Below are 17,986 nucleotides of genomic sequence, written 5' to 3' on the forward strand. Positions count from 1 at the left end.
TAATTGCACAAGAAGTCTAGATAAAAAGGCAGGGATTTCTCCAACTAGCTTGGGTTGCATGGTGAAATATACCAGAAACATAACTTGGGAACTTAAAATGGAGGGGGCAGGAATGTCTGCATAAGAAAATATCAGAATTCAGTGTTCTATTCACTTACATTAAATTGTTTGAACTCAATATTTTTGACATGGCATGTAGAGCTGGGCTGCAAATAAGCCATTTATTTACAGTATCCTTAAGAAAACTGAAAATACTACTGAAAGCTGCAGAGAGCGGCAACAGTAAATTTTGCTAAATTAGGCTCGCGTCATTTCTACTGTAATCCTGCATATATTTATCTTAAAATAGATTCGACTGAATTAAATGGCCATGGGATTTCCTAATCGTGTGCCAGGCCTTCAGGCCTATAAGCAAGAATGGTTATAGTCGGAAAAGAAAGCGTTTCTGTTCGCTTGGGAGCGTTCTAACTAGCAAATGGTTACTTTATATATAGCAAGATGTACAGAAAACAATCCGTTTTGATTCCTTAAACAGGAGGTGTCCGCGCAATCATCGCAAGGCATTTTTCTTACGCGCCCTTTGTTTTCAAAGCTGCCTATAAACCTCAGAAGACCGGGCGGCACCCCCCAAACTGGAAGAAAAGCACGGGCCTGGTACGTAACCGGAGGCTCCTCCCACCCCCTGGCCCCCCAAAACACACCGTTTTTCATTGGCCGATGGAACCTTTTATTCAAGAAACGCGAGTTGGGAAGCGTCAGAGGGAAATTCAAAGGCGAGGCTAGATCGATAGAGACAGAAACATTCAAAGCGTTCTCGAGATACCTTTCAACATAGATCTATAATTCTATTCAGCCGCAGGGAATCTTGGCCAATGACGATTCTCACTTTTTTTTTTTTTAAATCGGAAGCTCTGATTCTATATGTACGTAGCGGCGGCGGCTCCTCCTCCTCAGGCCTAACTTGCTCTGAAGGTGGCGGAAACAGGAACCATTTGGAACCGGAACTAATCGAACAGAGGAGGGGAAGAAGCGGCCGTGGGAGACTCCTTTTGTCCTCCACCGCAGGTCACGTGGTGGTGGCACGACAGCTCCTTCCTCTGCCCCCCCCGCGGCGGAGCCCGGTGCGGCTGCAGCATGGCGGACACGGCCTCGCAGGTGCTGCTGGGTTCCGGCCTCACGGTGCTCTCGCAGCCTCTTATGTACGTGAAGGTGCTAGTGCAGGTGAGACCTTCAGCCGCTTCAGTTTCTCCTCTTGTGCGAGAGCGTGAGAAGGGGACACCCGGGAGGGAGGGGCCGCCCCTCGCTCTTTTCGGGGTGTTGAAATTGCTTCCTCGTCGGCGATCGCTCTGCTCTGGGTCGCTGTTGGCCCTCACCGTAGCAGGCTCACCCCACACCCTCAGTCTCCGGGCCTTTATTTGCTCTTCGCCTACCTCTCTTGTTCCGAGGTGTATAGTCGCCGCGCTAGAAGCGGTAAAGAAGCCACCGCTGTGAACACAGATCGGCTCTTGCTGCTCATCTCCCCCCACTTCTGCTCAGAGCACCTCCGCAATCTGTGCCTCTGCTTAGAAACACCGGTATTATCAGGGACGAGGTTCCTTGGGGAACAGGAGCCACAGCTCGATCTTTTCCAGAGCTTAATTTTTCCCAAGAACCTTGTTTTGCACTCAGGTAATAGCAGAAACTTCCTTAGTGCAGGATTTCAGTCCAGTTGTGGTGGATGACCGGGCAAGTGCCCTTAGACCCTTCACAGAGTTCGCGTTTGTAAAAAGAATGCTTCCGCTGGGGTTTTGCTGTCGTCAAACACTCCGCCAGTTGCTTGTCACACTCACACGCCATTCTGCCACAGATGCTTTTTGACCTGCACTCTGTCTTGGATGTTTTACACAGCAGTTTGTAGCGCTGCCATTTTACTCTGTTGTGACATTTCAGAGAGAGCCTGGTGTGGCGATAACAGCAGTCATGCAAAAAACAGCAGTGATCCACTGCATCCAGAGGCTTCCCAAAGCCACCTTTCCCACAGTAGCAGCCATATAGGTTGAGCGCTAGCAGTGGGATTTGCAGACGGTCCCGATAACACCACAGAGTCAGAACCATTTCCAGGACACTGCGCTTCTCTCGTGTACTGCCTATACTTGGTTTAAATTCTTGCAAGAATAAAATTCCCAGTGTAAGCCACAGGGCAGTCCTCATTGCAGAAGCCAAATTCTAACTAAGCCAATTTCAAATTAGTTTGTTCCACTCAAGTATCTTTGCAAGTAAGCTGATTTTCAAAATCCCAGTCAATGTTCTAGTTTTATATCAACCGCATATTCAAGTGTGTCAACGTCTTATTTTTATTGGTGGTGTCTAGGACACTCCCAGATAAACTGCCAATAATTTCAGACTTGAGAACTTCTTTATTTAGTAACATTGGATGTTGTTTTTGGCAAGCTGTGTCTTCATACTTATTTCATCCTTGGCTGAAAACCATAGTTGTGTAAAAACTACAGTCTGCCTCAAGCATTTAACAACCAATGTGCTTTCAGAACATGAGCTTCTAATAAAAAATACAAGCTATAAAAGGATATTTTTATTTTCAGGATATGAATACATGAATCCCTGCAATTTAACCTTAAATCTTTGAACCTTAAATTTGTAAAGAGAAATGAGACACTGTTATTAATCTTATAACTGTTCACCAAGGGCTGCTTAGGGCCAGGGGAATATCTGGCTGTCTGTGTATGGAAAGTATCCTCTGTATGATGAGTACACTTGTGTACTCTGAGAAATCAGAAAACTTGGTATTTGCTTGCCAATAAAACTTTCTGCTGAATTGCAGATTTCCTAAATAATTTAAGTTGTGAACTGGAATGTCTGCATCTGGCATGCTCTTAGCAAATCAATCAATGAATCACCAAAGCAATTTCATCTTAAGAATTAACCACCTAGTTATTTTATAACTTAACCATCCTAGTTACAACACATTTGGAGGCAGCAAGATATGTTAAGGGAAATTTTCTGCTTTAAAATAATGAAAATTTAATAGCAAAATATAGTAAAAGGGTAAGTAAGGGGTTAGAAGAATTTGTTTGAAATTAAGGAAGATTGCTATGAGGTGTCTATGGGGGATATATGTTTGCATTATAGTTCTAAATTTGTCATATAATAATAAAAAACAATGTCAGTATCCAATATCCTGAATTGCAGGTTACCTTAGTACTGGACACATATTGCAAAATCACAACCAGCTTCTAAAAATAGTGGTTTTGGTATTTGATACTTAAAGCATTGGTCGTGCAAGAACTTCTTGTTAATGAAATAGCTGTATTAATGCTGTGAAAAAGCATGTAACTGTTTCTTTGAGGGGATATTCACTCTGTAGACTACTGTATAAAGATCACTATAGATTGTCTCTATTTCAAAGGTGGGATATGAACCCCTCCCTCCAACTCTGGGAAGAAATATTTTTGGACGACAAGTCTATCAGCTGCCTGGTCTCTTTGCTTATGGTGAGTATATAATGTATGCATTTTGCAAATGAACAGCAAGAGCCTAAAACACAGTAGGATTGCTGTAGTTACTGAAGTGCAGGTGAGAAACATATGCCTTTGAATTAGACCTTTTTTGGATACATTATAATAAGTTTTGCTAAAGATTTTACAACTTTTGAAGAAAAGTAGAGAGAGTTTTGAATTTGGTTCATATCTAAACTGGGTATTTTAAAAGAAATGTCAAAATAGTTTGTATGCTTACTCACTTTTGAATTCCAGCTAGTAAGCAGTGTTTTGTCAGTAATGTTTAGCCAGTTGCATCTCTTCCTGTGCCTACAGTCTTTTCAAGCACTGTGTTTTTAATTCGATTTACAAATGCATGTGCATGTTGTAGCAATGCCACATTTTCTCCATTGTGCAGCTTATACAGTAACATTTTTTAAAATCCCTGTTTAATGTAGGGATTGAATATCTGTTTTGAACTATAGGTTTCTAATCTTTGGCTATTTTGGTGTTGAACTCTCACCTAGTTACCAGTTTATGATTTGACTTTTCTTCATGCATTTGTCTGATGATAGGCTTTGAATTTCCATCAGGTTGCCAATTTGTGATCTGTTGTTTTTTCATACCTTTATTCAAAGCAGTCAGTGATTTTTAACTGTAGCTATTGTTATCATTGAGCAGAGATGGCAAGATATGGTGCTCCAGATATTTTGGGATTACAGTTCTTGTTACTCCTTAGTGTTGGCCAGAGTAATAAGAGTTGAGAATCAATAAGGAGAGCTACAGATTGCTCATCCTTGCTTTAGCAGATAATAGAGTCCGGTAAGGACTAGTACACTGTATGATGCTGTTGCAGATGTTATGTGCAGCCAGTGCATAGTTGAATGATATGAATGTGGTTAATACCAGTGTTTCTAATATGGCTTTAAGCAGAATCCTTTCTAGCATGGGTTAGATTCAGATATATGATACTTTGGGGAGAAGGGTCAATAATGGGACAGATGCCTACCTCTGTTTCTGTTTTCAGCAAAACACATTATGAAGATTGATGGGAGGGCTGGACTCTTCAAAGGTTTGGCTCCTAGACTCTGCTCAGGAGCCATTGGCACTGTAGTACACAGTAAAGTTTTACAGGTACTTTATAATTTGGTTGAATATTATTTTTAATATACAAAGTATTTCACATACTTTATTTTATAATGTAGATAATTTTTCTTGAATTTTGCTAATAACCTGTTAACAAATTTATTATTGCAGAGATTGTCATTAAAAACCCAAAATGTGGATAAGATTCTTCCTTTTCAGCACAATCCACAGTTTGCTGTTAATTCCACATCTCCACCTGTGATTGCATTCATTCTCCAAGCCAGGATTGCATGTCACAGCTCAAAGCCCCATAGCTCTGAACCAGTTTGATGTTCAGTTCTCTGGTCATCAAAGCTTTTTATTCATAGGGTGTACAATTTTTATTTGATCTTAATGTAAACTTGTTTGTGTTCTGCCAGGATTGCTACTGCAGTTATTTTGTTAGACCAACCTATAAAGAAATATTAGCAGTGGTGTTAGGTTACATGTTGGGACAAGCACAGAGCACACAATCAGGTAATGCTAAATGTAGTCCTTGCTTAACAACCATTTGTTCAGTGACCATTCAAAGTTACAGCGGTGCTGAATGAATGGTACTTACGCTTGGTCCCCAAAGTTATGGCCGTTGCAGTACCCCCAAGGTCATGTGATCAAAATTTGGGCGATTGGCAGCCCACCCACACTTATGACCGCAGGGGTGTTTCAGCCCCCCTCACCCACCTATCTCCTCCTCATCTCTGGCTTTTTGGCCACCCTGCATAGCAGCACTCCTCAGTGGCGGCAGCGCTGGGCCTAAAGTAGAGGCCTGGGGCCTTCAGCGGTCTCAGCTGGCTGTCACTGCCCCCGGGCCTCTACTTCAGCCCCATTGCTGCCGCTGAATGCCCCCTCAAGCCCTGTGCATGGCCAGCCACCCCAGTGTCATGGCAAAAGCCTCCCCTGCTCTGTGTTCTGCAGCCCTGCTGCGCCCAGCTAACCTTTGCTTTCTTCCTCCCGGTGCTAATGAGATGCACCCAGCCTGGCCCTATATGAAGCAGCTGCTGGCCATGCCAGGCCTTCTTCCTGAGGCCTCTCGTGCTGTTTTCCAGATAGCACATGCCGTTCTCACAATGCTTCAGAAAGCCTTCAGGCAGCTTCTGAGGCCCTCTGAAACCTCACGAGAACCGCACAATTTGGAGAACGGTGGGCGCGGCCTTCTGGCAATGCTTCAGAAAGCCTTCAGGAGGCTTCTGAGGCCTTCTGAAACCTCACAAAAAGGCTGCACCCAGCATTCTTCAAATCAGTGGCAGCTGGTGGCTGAGACTGCTGAAGGCTGCAGGCCTCTACTTCAGCTCCAGCGCCACCAAGGAGTGCCGCTGTGCAGGGCAGCCAAAAGGGCAGAGATGGGGGGGAGCTAGGCAGATGGGGGAGTTGAAGAGGAGGCAGTCCCTTACCTTACCAAGGCTTGGGTCTGGGAGGGACCAAGCTGGGAGTGGCTTGGATTGGGACGGGTCCTTGCATAATGACTGGCGGGATTTGGTTAACAACAGCAGTGGACTACTGGGATTTCTGTTGCTAAGTGATGCAGTCACGTAACTTTGCTCTTTACGACTGCATCCCTTACCGATGGAAATTCCAGTCCAAATTACCATCATAACTCGAGTACTACCTGTATTGCAGGAATAATGTGCAAGTATTTAACATAATGTATGTTGCCATATTTACTATAAGTAACTGCTTTTTAGTAAAAAAAAAAGTATTAATGTCACTAAAAAGTAAAATCAGTAGAAAGTACAAATTAAAAAAAATGAAAATGAGTTGTTACCAAGCAGGCTTTATTCTTCAAGGAAACAGAGTTGTACAAGAAGCCCTAGGCAAACATAGCTATCATCTCTAGTAAATAAAGGAACAGATAGAGCAGATACTTTTTGCATCAATTCTGCTACCCATCTTTTGTATATATATGAATTGGATATATGGAACAGGTTTGTTAGCCTAGCTACTGGGTTTATAGAATGTAACTTAATTTGGAAAAAGTTCAGCAGTCTAGGTTAATAAGAGTGCAGTAATGGAATCTTTTAAAAATAAGATACTTTTCCCCCAGGCAAGTAACTAGAGTGTTTTAAAATAGAGGGGCCGGTATAGCAAGTAATTTTTGAGTTAAGAAAGAGCAATGTACGTGTGGGTGGGGTGGGGTAGGGTGGGTGGCTATAAGTACAACAGTGGCTGGATCAGAAGCCGGGTAATACGAAATGGAATTCTTCACTGGTGTTCAGATAGTGAGATTCAACTGTGTTTGTAGAGTAGTTGTTACACTTTTGTTTTCCTCAGAAACTGAACTATTTTCTCAGATTTGCATTTTGACAGAGTTTGTGTATTTGCATTCTTCATTGGCTGCGTGAGCTATATGTTGAATTTGTAGTTATTCTTGTTTGTGGTGCCTTTGGTGCTTGAGTGATATGTTATAGAATGTACAGTGTAGGTCTGTAATCTGTAATCTGGTCCAAGGAGCTTTCAACTGAAATAAAGAACTACAGGAGGATTGTAGGAAAGGAATGTAAGTGCGATGATATGCATTTAATGCTATTGGTAATAAAAGATTGAGGAGATAAATTAGAAGCTTATATTTGTATGTTTTCTCTCTGTCTAGCACTGCCAGAATGCTGACCAAAGTGAGGTATGTCATGAAGTTCCTTCATGAATAACTTCTTTCTTTTCCGATAAAGCTTCTTTTTGAGATTATAGATTGTGGCACATGCCTATGCTCTGTATTGCAATCTGTGGGAGTAGAAAGCTATGCAGAATTCGTACAGTAAAACTGATAATATAACAAGATACCTGGTATTGAGGCCTTGAGGATGCTCTAACTAGTGGCTTTTGAGACTGACTTTCCTGCTTTTTCTCTCCAGGAATTAGGGAGTAGTCGTAAAGAATCTGGATCCTCTCTGGATCAAGTTATCAAGGAGGTAAGGTATAGGATTCATTTATCAGGGGATTGGCTGGCTGTGGTTCCTGTAGAAGAGCATTCCTGACCTGGTGCCCTCCAAATGTGTTGGCTGGTGGATGATTGGAATGATAGTCTATTGTTTCTGGAACCAGGAGATATGAGGCAGCAGGCTGTTCAGCTATACTACAGATTGTGTCATAATGAAGTTGAGAAGCATGAATATCTTGTTAGCATAGGAAAGCATAGAAGTGAGCAGTCTCTCTGCTTTCGTGACATCATGGATTCTGGCTCCAGTTTTGTTAGCTATCTAAGCAATAATATCTACAAATTGTTCGAAGAAGAACGTATATCTAAACATAATGGGCTTACATCTATAGCACTTGTCCTCCAACTGAGGTATATAAACCAGACAAATAGAAGGATGTCTTCTAGATTTTTATAGTGGGATATATTGGGATATATTTGGGGTATATGGGGGGGATGTGCCGAATGTGATAGCAGGGCAGTGATTTTTTTCTGAGTGATAACTTGGTTGAAATAGATTGATCTATATAGCAGTGATAACTAATGAAAACGTTTAACCTTACTACTGTACTTCAAATTGTAATATATGATGAGCAGCAGTTATTTAACCCTTTACTGGAACCTGGATAGGTGGACATCTTGCATCTTGCCCTTTCTTTGGCTAGCCTTTCTGCTGATATGTCTCCAACTGTTTTTCATCTTAGACCACTCAAGAGATGATTGCACGTTCTGCTGCTACACTAGTCACCCACCCATTTCATGGTATGTATGGACTCGTGCCTTTCATTGTAACTCCTAGATACAGAAGAAATGCTTTCCCATCTACCACCAGTTGTTTGGCTATGCGCTAAGACAGGAGACGGCTGTGCCCTGACCCTTCCCTGCTATGTTCTTACCACTTCAGTGCTCTTAAGCTGCAGACAGTTGGCAGTGATGGATAATTAACTGTTGGAAACATTTCCACCCTGCCTTCCTCAGCGAGCATTAACTAGCTAATAAGGTGGAATTGTGAAAACTACCATGTAATCAGACAAATACACTAGGACCAGCAGTGAGAGAAATTAAAAAGATAAATGACTGTGCACACACAAATTTAACCATAACAGTCAAATCCACTTAAAAAGAAGACTCTGACCATGCTTGAGAACGTCCTTTGAGGGGCAGTGATGAGAGGAACCTACCTGGGGGGGATGTGCCATGGGCTGAGTGCAGCTAATGAAAAGGCCCTCTTCACCTGAGCCCCAGTGAAATGGGTTTCTAGAGGTGTTGCAACATGCAAGAAGGCCCTTGGTGATAACCTCAAAAGGTGGGCAGGTAATATAGGGTAAGGTAGTTCTTTTGGTGTCCTAATGTCAAGTTTCTTCTCACAGAAAGAGGTCTCTTCTCAGCACTTTGAACTGAGCCAGAATAGCTGATTCAGTAAGAGTTTTGTGTCCTCCCAAATGCAGCACCTCAGGATAACCTCGCACAGGATTTTGTCCATTCTGATTTTCTAATAAGTGTGAAATGCCACTGCTGTAATCCAGATGCAATCTAATTCAGGAATGTATTACTGTGGCCAGATGGGCCATCTCCAGGAATGTCTGTAGTTGACATTCCAACCTCAGCTGAGCAAAAGCAATTTTGGCCATAATCAAAACCTGGTTATTTCAGGTCCAAAAGAATTCTAGATGCTGAACTGACATTTTCAAAAGGAGCGCTATTTCAACCCATACTGGTTGCACCCATTTTACCCGATTGGTTGTATCATTCAGGGGCATAGCTATTTTGTCTGGATTCATCTTGACTTATGAATCTTGGGATTATATGCTCCTGTTTAAATGTAAATTTGGGGAGGAGTGCAGATGAGGTCTTCCTTAACAATAGTTTTTCCCTTTTGACTCTCTCCCTGTCCTTCAGTGATCACCTTGAGGTGTATGGTGCAGTTCATTGGCAGAGAGACCAAGTACAGGTATCTGCATATTTGTAAGCTGGTTTCATTGGGGTTTTAATCCACACAAGGGATGGAATTGAGGGCTGGGACACAAATTAATGTGTGATGTCAGAGGTGTTCTATTGTTGTAATTAGAAATGGTGTCTGTAGAATAGGAAACCACATGTTATTTTTAGAGTCTTGATGGATTGTTTTCCCCTTCAATTTTCAGTGGAGTGTTTAGCTCTTTTGTCACCATTTACCGGGAAGAGGGCATCTTTGGATTTTTTGCGTGAGTACTTTCTAGGGTGTGTTTTTACCATTTATCCATGCCATAATGGCTAGTGCAGGGATAAGATGGATTTTGCAGAGGATGTTCTCAGAGTGAGCACAGTATGCCACTGCATACTGTATTAGTTGCTGGAGGAAGGCTATTATTTGCATGCTTTCAGAAGGCATCTGACTGGATGTTGTGGGAGACAGGATGCTGGATTAGGTGAAGCAGTGTTCTTCTTAAACAACACACCATCCCAAAGTGGGTGGCAAAAATGGTCATTTTTTTCTTGGGGTTGCTCATCCTAGTCTTGCACATGCTTGACCAGTCTCCTGCCCTGTGAGCCGAGTTAGTGGCAACTATGTTGTCATGTTAGTGTTGATGTTTTCCAGCCTTATTCAGTCAGCTGTTTCCTTTCAGGGGCCTTATTCCCCGCCTGCTTGGAGACATCCTGTCCTTGTGGCTTTGTAATATGCTGGCCTACCTCATCAATACCTCTGTACTGGAGAATGGGGTAAGTGTTCTACTTGTAAAGTCCATAGTTGAAGCAGCTATGACTGCTGAGCTGAGACTGGCTTTGAGGCATAGTGCAACTTTCTGGTATTGGCCTTGAAAATGCCCATTCTTGCTGAGCTGCAGCAACCTCATGAGTACAGGCATGCATGAAATGAAAAATGTGGTTTGTTCCATACATGGAAGAAACATTTGTGCTTTTGGGATTTCTGTCAAGCTATTCTGAATGGTCCATAGCTCAATTGGACTGAGACCTGATACTCTGGGGTTTGTTCTGGGCTCTAGCAAAAATAAATTTGAGGAAATCTTGTGGGGCAAGTAGGGCAAGACTGATACACCTCATCCTTCCCTCTTCCTCACATAGTTCACTGTCTGCCCCTGCAGATTCCCAACAGCTCTCACACCTCCATTTAGCTGCTGCTGTACCACTGCTGATGCCCAGACGCCTAACACCCCTGCATGGGACACAATTGCCTTTGGGTCATTTCCAAACCAAACACATATCTCAAGTCTGGGTCTAGGTGAAAAACATGGATTTTGGTGCAGGCACAGACCACCCACATTAAGTATTGGTTCCAGAGACAGGATGGTCTGTGCAAAGAATGCTTTACACACCCCAACTCACAAGCATCAGCTAAGTCAAGTATTATTTTTGCTGTTCACAACCTATAAATGTGGCTGCATATTAGTACCAAGTCAGTTATATGTCTTCTCGTGGGGATAAGTTAGGTTTCTTAGGTGATGCACTTTGGTTGCAAAAGCAAAGGGCCGTTTTGAAGCATGCAGGAGCATAAATAAACATAACCTCTGTCAGCATCTCCTTAAAACAGCCATGATTGCCGTCTGTGGCTGCTGCATGATCCTGAGGAAACAACTCCTTGGGTTTAAGGAGTTGTGGTCAGGGTTGTCTTTAGGCTGTTGCATGCACCAAAGCATCTTCTTGCCTTGAACCTGAAGCCCTTCACAGTCCTGGGAGGCATCTTCTTTACCTTTTGGTGAAATGTTGGGAATGACCTCTGTTATTGAGGAACCTTTGTTTTATTGATGAATTTTCTTTCTAGGTCTCCACCATGACTGAGATGAAGAGTTACTCTCAGGCTGTCACTGGAGTGCGTGTATAATTTAATTTCTTTTTCTTTGGGGGAATGAAAGGGAAAAGGGTTCTGTGAGGACCACAAGCCTCATAACTCACTTTTAAAACTTTGGTCTTGATGGTCTTATGAGGGATGCTAGACCTCATGGAATTAACTGATGTTGTTCCAAATGCCTTGCAATCTTCAGCTTTCAGAATCTCTGTCCAATGTTGGAATTCTCCACCTCTTCACTAGAGATGTATCAAATGCTAAGCAAGTGCTGTTGCTAGGTTCAGATTACTTTGGGGGCTGAGCTGAGCAATTGCCAGTCTTTTCCTTTCTTCTGCTTTGTAATCAGTACACGTTTTTATCCTTCTGTTAAGCCCATGAAGTTGCTGTTCACCTGCATGGGGCATGATCAATGGTAGATCTGTCATTATCTATCTTTCAGCCTGATTTGTGAGGAAGGAGAGTTGACATACTGTTTCCATTGGTACATTATGCTGTATTGTACTTTCAGTTCTTTGCCAGTATGCTGACCTACCCCTTCGTACTGGTTTCAAACCTGATGGCCATTAATAGCTGTGGGTAAGTGCACATTTTCCTTTCTTTCACTTGGCTTTGTTTTCAGATGCACAATACATAAAGCTCAGTCTTTCTTTTTCAGGCCCTTTTCTTTCATCAACCATTGAGAATTTTAGCAGTATGCTGCGCCTTGCCACAATGTTGTTCATGTTTTCAGTAATTGCTCTTTGGAATGTTTGTACTGTAGCCAACTGAGCTAAAAAAAAAGTTTGTGACCTTTTTTTAGGAGGTTGATGGAAAGTCTAAAAGAAGTCAAAGGTTTTAATTTAAAAGTACAGTGGCCAAAAAAACTATTATTTTATAGTGCCCTGCCTATATCCAAAATAGTTGTGGCTGGAGAAAGAGCTAAAGGTTTCAGAAAGTTTGAACACTTGTGGGTAGCAGCAAATCCAACACACTTTTAGAAATTCATGTTATATAAGTATATAAAGGATTGAAAACAGTCTGGACTCTTTCATTTGGTACTATCCAGTCATATGGAATGGGAATCTAGTTTTAAGTTTTTGATTATAATTCTGGAGTCTGAAACTGCCTGGATACTGTTTCTTTCCTGTGATATATTCTATTGTGGCAATAGCTTTGCTCATAAAATGATACATTCTAAATTTGCAGGATCAGAGTTTTTTTGGACTGGCATTTTGATTCCAGTTTTGACCAGTGAGATCCTTGCAGTAAACTTACCAGTAGGGTATGAAGACAGTAGTCCTCTCATTTGTGCCAAGTATCCATTGTTCAGAGATATCACTCCTAAATGTGGGGATTACATTTAACTCTTGTCTGCATTTTGATGTCTGTCTGTTCAGAAGTAAATGCAGTTTAGCTTAGTATAATTTACTGCAAGGTAAGTGTGCATGGCCTAAGTCAATAAAACATATGTTAAGTATTTCGATTTGTTAGTTCCTATGATACAGTCAGTTTCATGGTGACATTCCAAATGCCATTATGGAATGGTGAGGGCAACCTTTTGTCTGTGGTTGCTAATTTGCTAATTTATAATTTCTATCCTTATCATTGTAAATAATGTGTTGATTATTAGACTGCTGTGTCATATAGAAGCCAGTTGCGGGCCAGTTTCCTATTAGGCTGCCTGTTGAGTTTTGTCTCAACCGCCTTGGCTCTTGCTTGATCCAGCTTCACTGTGGACCAAAAGGGGCTGCTCTGGAAGTGGCATCTAGGCTGTGACTTCAAGTGATCTTCAAACAGGAGCCTGGCACTGAAAACTGGTGGTGAGTGAATTCTGTAAACCTTGTCTTCTATTTTCCAGGCTCGCTGCTGGCCTCCCACCTTATGCGCCAGCGTACACCTCCTGGTTACATTGCTGGAGCCAACTGCATGGGGAGGTATGTCTGAAATGTCTGTCCTTCCTTACAGGATCCTGATGTTTTGCTTTGGATATGGGTGTGAAATTGACAAGGCAGAGTCCCTCCTTTGGGCATACCTCCATCCAAGTGAAAACGCCAAACCAAGTTGTCCTGGTGTAGCTTGGAGGACCTTACACACACACACCCTGCTGAATGCAGACCAGCTGGCCCTCAAACCTCAGTTGCTGTGTAGAGTGTGAACTTCCAGAGGGCCCTGATCTTCTGTCTCTACAGAACTCTCACATGCTTCATTTTCTTCTCATTCAGGGCAACATGAGCCGAGGCAACACCCTGTTTTTCCGGAAGGTGCCTACAGGAAAGCGATATGTGTGGGAAGAGAAGAGATTTCATTGAGTCTGCAGCCTCTTGTGGCTGCTCCAGATGCACAGAATGATGGCAGTGTGTTGATTTCTATACAGTTTTTTAAAATAATCATTTAACCTTGGGAAATGGACTTGACTGCGAGCATGACTTAATGACAAAAGTAGAAGGGGAAATCCTGTCCCCACCTCTCTTCCCTCATTTAGAGGGAGGATGGGGTAATTGCCAAAAAGCTGCCACTGGGAGCTTCCCACGAGGGGAAAAATGGAGGTTTACTGTCTTGTGAATAGGGATTTTTAAAAACTTTCTCCAGAGAGAAACATCTGTGCTGGGAATATAGCATGGCAAGAACATGTGCCCCTCATGTTCTTGCCATGTTGTCCACTTACTACTGCGAGTTGGTTGCAAAGCTGTGTTTTTTCTCTGGAAATAGGCTGCTGATGGAATGAGATGGGTTCCATTTGGCCTTGTGCATTTTATTTGCAGCTGTTAGATCAACTTGGGGAAAGTGGACCAATATTTTTTCCTTACCCAGAGACAAAGTCATTTCTTAGTCTTCATTCCTTCAAACATATTGTTAAATTTTGCTTTAGTTAAGCCAGAAGATGAGCCTGCTTGACTATACAGAAGGTTCAGCATTATCAAGGGGCAAATAGAACCTGTCTTCTGCTGCTGAGCAGATTCAGAAAACATCTCTCACTTTTTCTGCAAGATGGCTGAGGGAGATTTACTCGTGATGGCCACTGAAAGGAGATGCCACTTTTAGTAGTCCACTGTATGGATTAAGCAATTTTCTCCCAAAGCTATCACAAATATTTAAAAAGGAAGATCTGTGGTTATGGGGAGAAAGCCATCTAATTACTTGTCTCCCACGCTGCCCACAAATAGCCCCCGCATAGGGATAGCTTTAATGTAAATTGAATTCTGTGTAGCCTTTGCAAGATTTCAGTCAAAAACTGAGTGCCAAAGCTTCTTGGGCACAAGAGCATTTCATCTGGCATTCATGCAGAAGTTCTAAGTGAATAACCATCTTCTGAAAATGGCGATTCCACCACAGGATGGAAGGGTATGAAGTAGGGTCCTTTGGGTACAAGAGACTCCAGAAGAGATGAAGTTACCCTTATAGTTGTGCCTGGCGAAATGGCTGTTCAAAAATGTGATCAGGAAACTTACTGGCAGTGCAGAATGTTATGGGGTTAATTCAATATGCTCTTAAAATTCCATTCAAATTTTATAATGTCAATAAAGCCGTAAGTGTAACTGGAGGACATAATTGATACACATTTGTAATATGCTCCTACCAGCTACCCAGTGTGATAGACTGTAAGCTTGGTCCCATGTCTTCATCATGTACTGTGTAATTAACCTGGTGGAAGAGCGTTTCTGTCCCTTCTTACAATTTTTAAAAAGAGAAGATTATTCATACTTGATTATGCCACAGTCCCCAGAGAAGTTGTAGATAGATGGGACATTTAGATGTTATGTATCAGATTCCAAAGTATGTTGTCTTCAGACAGTTGGGTATGTTACACATATTATGATCAGCAATCCAGCAAATGTGATAATTCCAAACACATGCTCTTTATAACCTCTCTAGATGGCATTTAAGGTAGTTTTATTTTTGGATTGGAAAAGAGCAACTATTTTTGGCATGATGGATAGAATAAATAAGTGAACAAATAGAGATAATGAGCAAACACCCTGAGTGTGATACATTGATGAAATAAGAGATATTCAGAAACACTAAATACTTGTGAATTCTGCTGGTGACTATGGTATGGTATGATTCACTTAGGCAAGATGCTTACATTTTGAAGGGGCTAAGGTAGTTTCAAGAATTAAGCTAGATGCTTAAAGCCCTACACAGGAATATATCTTTCTGGTAAATTCTGACAACTGAATGTGTTCTCCAGACCTTGTGGTAAGGTCATTAGTCCTTGGCTCCTATAAGAGTCTGGGGCCCTACGGCTTTGTTTAAATAGCCTGGAATCACTGTACTAATGCTTAAAAAATAGTGACTTTATTCTTTCTCACTGATAAAATGAGAAATGGTTCCTCAGACATTCTTACAGTTTTGTTTTATTCAGACTAGTAGAAACTGTCTTAGCATCTATTGGTCTTCAAAGCACTTTCTGTGCATTTTACAAACGTAGATATCAATTGGAATGTTACGGTAAGAAATCAGATATTATACAGTGTATATCTTAGTTGCATCAGTCACATCTGGGATCTCCAAATACTGAATTTTTTTAGCACTTTACTGAGCCTCTATGACTGTGCCAAAGTAGTGTTAATATGTCAGAACATATTTAAGAAACTACATTCTTGCATGGTTGAGCTTTCTAGCTTGCTAGATCTCATTCAATGATTTCTGTCATTGGAAAGTTTGGGAAGCTCAATTTGTGATTTGGTAGCCAAAGTACAGGTTAAATTTTAATATAAGTCATCAGAGTATCAAAATGAAAGGTGGCTGGCATCATAATTTGCAATGGTAGCAAAGGCCTAATTTTTTGTGGAACTTGCTGTTCCTGTGACATAAGCAGTGCACATATTGTAGATGTGTCTTCCAGAACCTACTCTTACTATAAGTAATCTATGTAATTTCTTGGCTAATTCTGCTACTGCCATTTAAATATAGCCTTTGCCATGGTGAACTGGCATGAGTTCAGAACTAATCTGGCACCATCTCAGAGGGGGCATCCACCAGAAGACAACTGCTAGGGAAACGGTCTGAGCACTTAAAAGTTGCTCCTGAAGATCAAATCTGGTTCTAAATTTACAAATGTTTATTATGATCTTATGCCCACTTGAAGCTAAAAAGAACACAAAACATGTAACTGAATTTTCTGGCATTTTTCTAGATCCAGGCGCAATGTCCTTTTCCACGTATCCAACTCTCCTGCAGTGGATGGCTCCGGCTCCCCATTTTGCAGAGTGTTTAGCTAGCAGTCATGCGAAATGTAGCTATATCTGTCTTTTATAAAGCCTGTAGTTAAGATGTGAAGTTGGCTTGGCTCATGAGCTAGCCATTATGTGGTTACCTTCATCTTACTCAAGAAGAGGGATGTGGGCATGTGGAGGAGGGGAGAGAATCATTTCTCAGTTGTGCAAGACATGGAAAAGATAGAACAGTGGCCTCTACTGTTCAAAAGGATTTCTTATGTGAAAAACACAGGAAAAAAATGAGACGGGAATTGTATAAGTCAGGGTATTGTACTTGTGAGAGGGATTGCTGCAAGTCTCTTCTAGTGTACAAATTCTAGCTGACATCTGTGTATGCAGAAGAGACATGCAGTGCTCTGGCTACTAGGCATTTTTCAAGCCTGCTCTGAAAATTTAACACCCATTCTAAAAATCTTACACAAGAGTCACTTAGAATATTTTGCCTGATACAGGACTGCAGTCAGTGGAACCCAACATTCTATGTTTCTAGTCTACTGCCAGCTGTCTCCTTCCCAAGCTTTTAGTGCGACCTGCAGTTTGATGTACCTACATATGGCAGGTTTTCATCCGAAATAAAAGCCTGGATCTGAGCAGCGAAAAAATGCTTAGAAGCAACTAAGCATTACTTGATAGCAACTGCACATTAATATGTCAATGTCCCCAAAAAGCTGTCTACTACTGTACAGTGAGTTACATTTGAGATGGTATGGTATTTTTATAGCAAGATATTTTTATTTCTGTAAACTGTATAGCTGCCCATCTCATGACAGTGACTCTGGGTGATCCACAGAGGTTTAAAAACAAAACATAATACAACCCTCTAAATTATTATTAATAATATTTGGCATAGCATACTCCCAAGCCTTAACCTTCCATATTCAATCTATACAGACCAAAACTAACCCGCCAACAGGGCTGGTTCAGCCTCCCCACTCAAGTGCCTGAGGGAACGTCCAGGTCTTTAGTGCCTTATGAAAGGCTGGAAGGGTTGGGGCCATCCTGATCTCCGGGTGGATCTTCCACAGTGTACATATAGATATAACAGTTTAAAAGGCCAATTTAACCATTTAAAAGTGCATTAAGAGTAATGTTCTGGTCAGCAGAAGTATGGCACCGCTTTGTTCTGCTTTCAGGTACTGTAGCTTAAGGGTAGTTCTGTATCAAGAGCACATCCAGAGGACAATGAATGACCTACAGATCAAATCTAGCAAAAAGAGGTGTGCTGAGTCAGGAATAAAGGAGCACCATACAGACTTCATTTTCCATCACTTCAATAGGGAGGACCAACGCCAAGTGCTCAAATAAATTATTCAATATTAGGAGTAATTTCCTGAAGATACAAACTCTGGCAGTAAAACCAACTTTCTGCCAGAGTGGTGGGCTCTCAGCTAGAGGCTTTTAAGCTCCATAACAGAATGTTGTAATAGTGGCTTTCCTGCATTGAACTAAATGCCTTTTGAGATTCCTTTCAACTCTCTTGATTTTATGAAACTGAAGA

At 41.7% G+C, this 17,986-nt stretch overlaps 1 protein-coding gene across 1 annotated transcript; it reads left to right on the forward strand.

Annotated features, from left to right (window-relative positions):
- Positions 1–993: 993 nt before the first annotated feature.
- On the forward strand, positions 994–15,606 carry MTCH2 (mitochondrial carrier 2). Its single transcript, XM_007436955.4, has 13 exons — positions 994–1,221; positions 3,404–3,488; positions 4,501–4,607; positions 7,186–7,212; positions 7,445–7,501; positions 8,211–8,268; positions 9,406–9,457; positions 9,651–9,710; positions 10,113–10,206; positions 11,267–11,314; positions 11,799–11,866; positions 13,128–13,203; positions 13,492–15,606. The coding sequence occupies exons 1-13, from the start codon at positions 1,135–1,137 to the stop codon at positions 13,576–13,578; spliced, it is 906 nt and encodes a 301-aa protein (XP_007437017.1). The 5' UTR covers positions 994–1,134; the 3' UTR covers positions 13,579–15,606.
- Positions 15,607–17,986: the final 2,380 nt, after the last annotated feature.

Source organism: Python bivittatus, unplaced genomic scaffold (assembly GCF_059951505.1).
Source record: "Python bivittatus isolate LINGU-HERP-01145 unplaced genomic scaffold, Pbiv_v1 ctg000480_np1212, whole genome shotgun sequence".
Lineage (NCBI taxonomy): Eukaryota > Metazoa > Chordata > Lepidosauria > Squamata > Pythonidae > Python > Python bivittatus.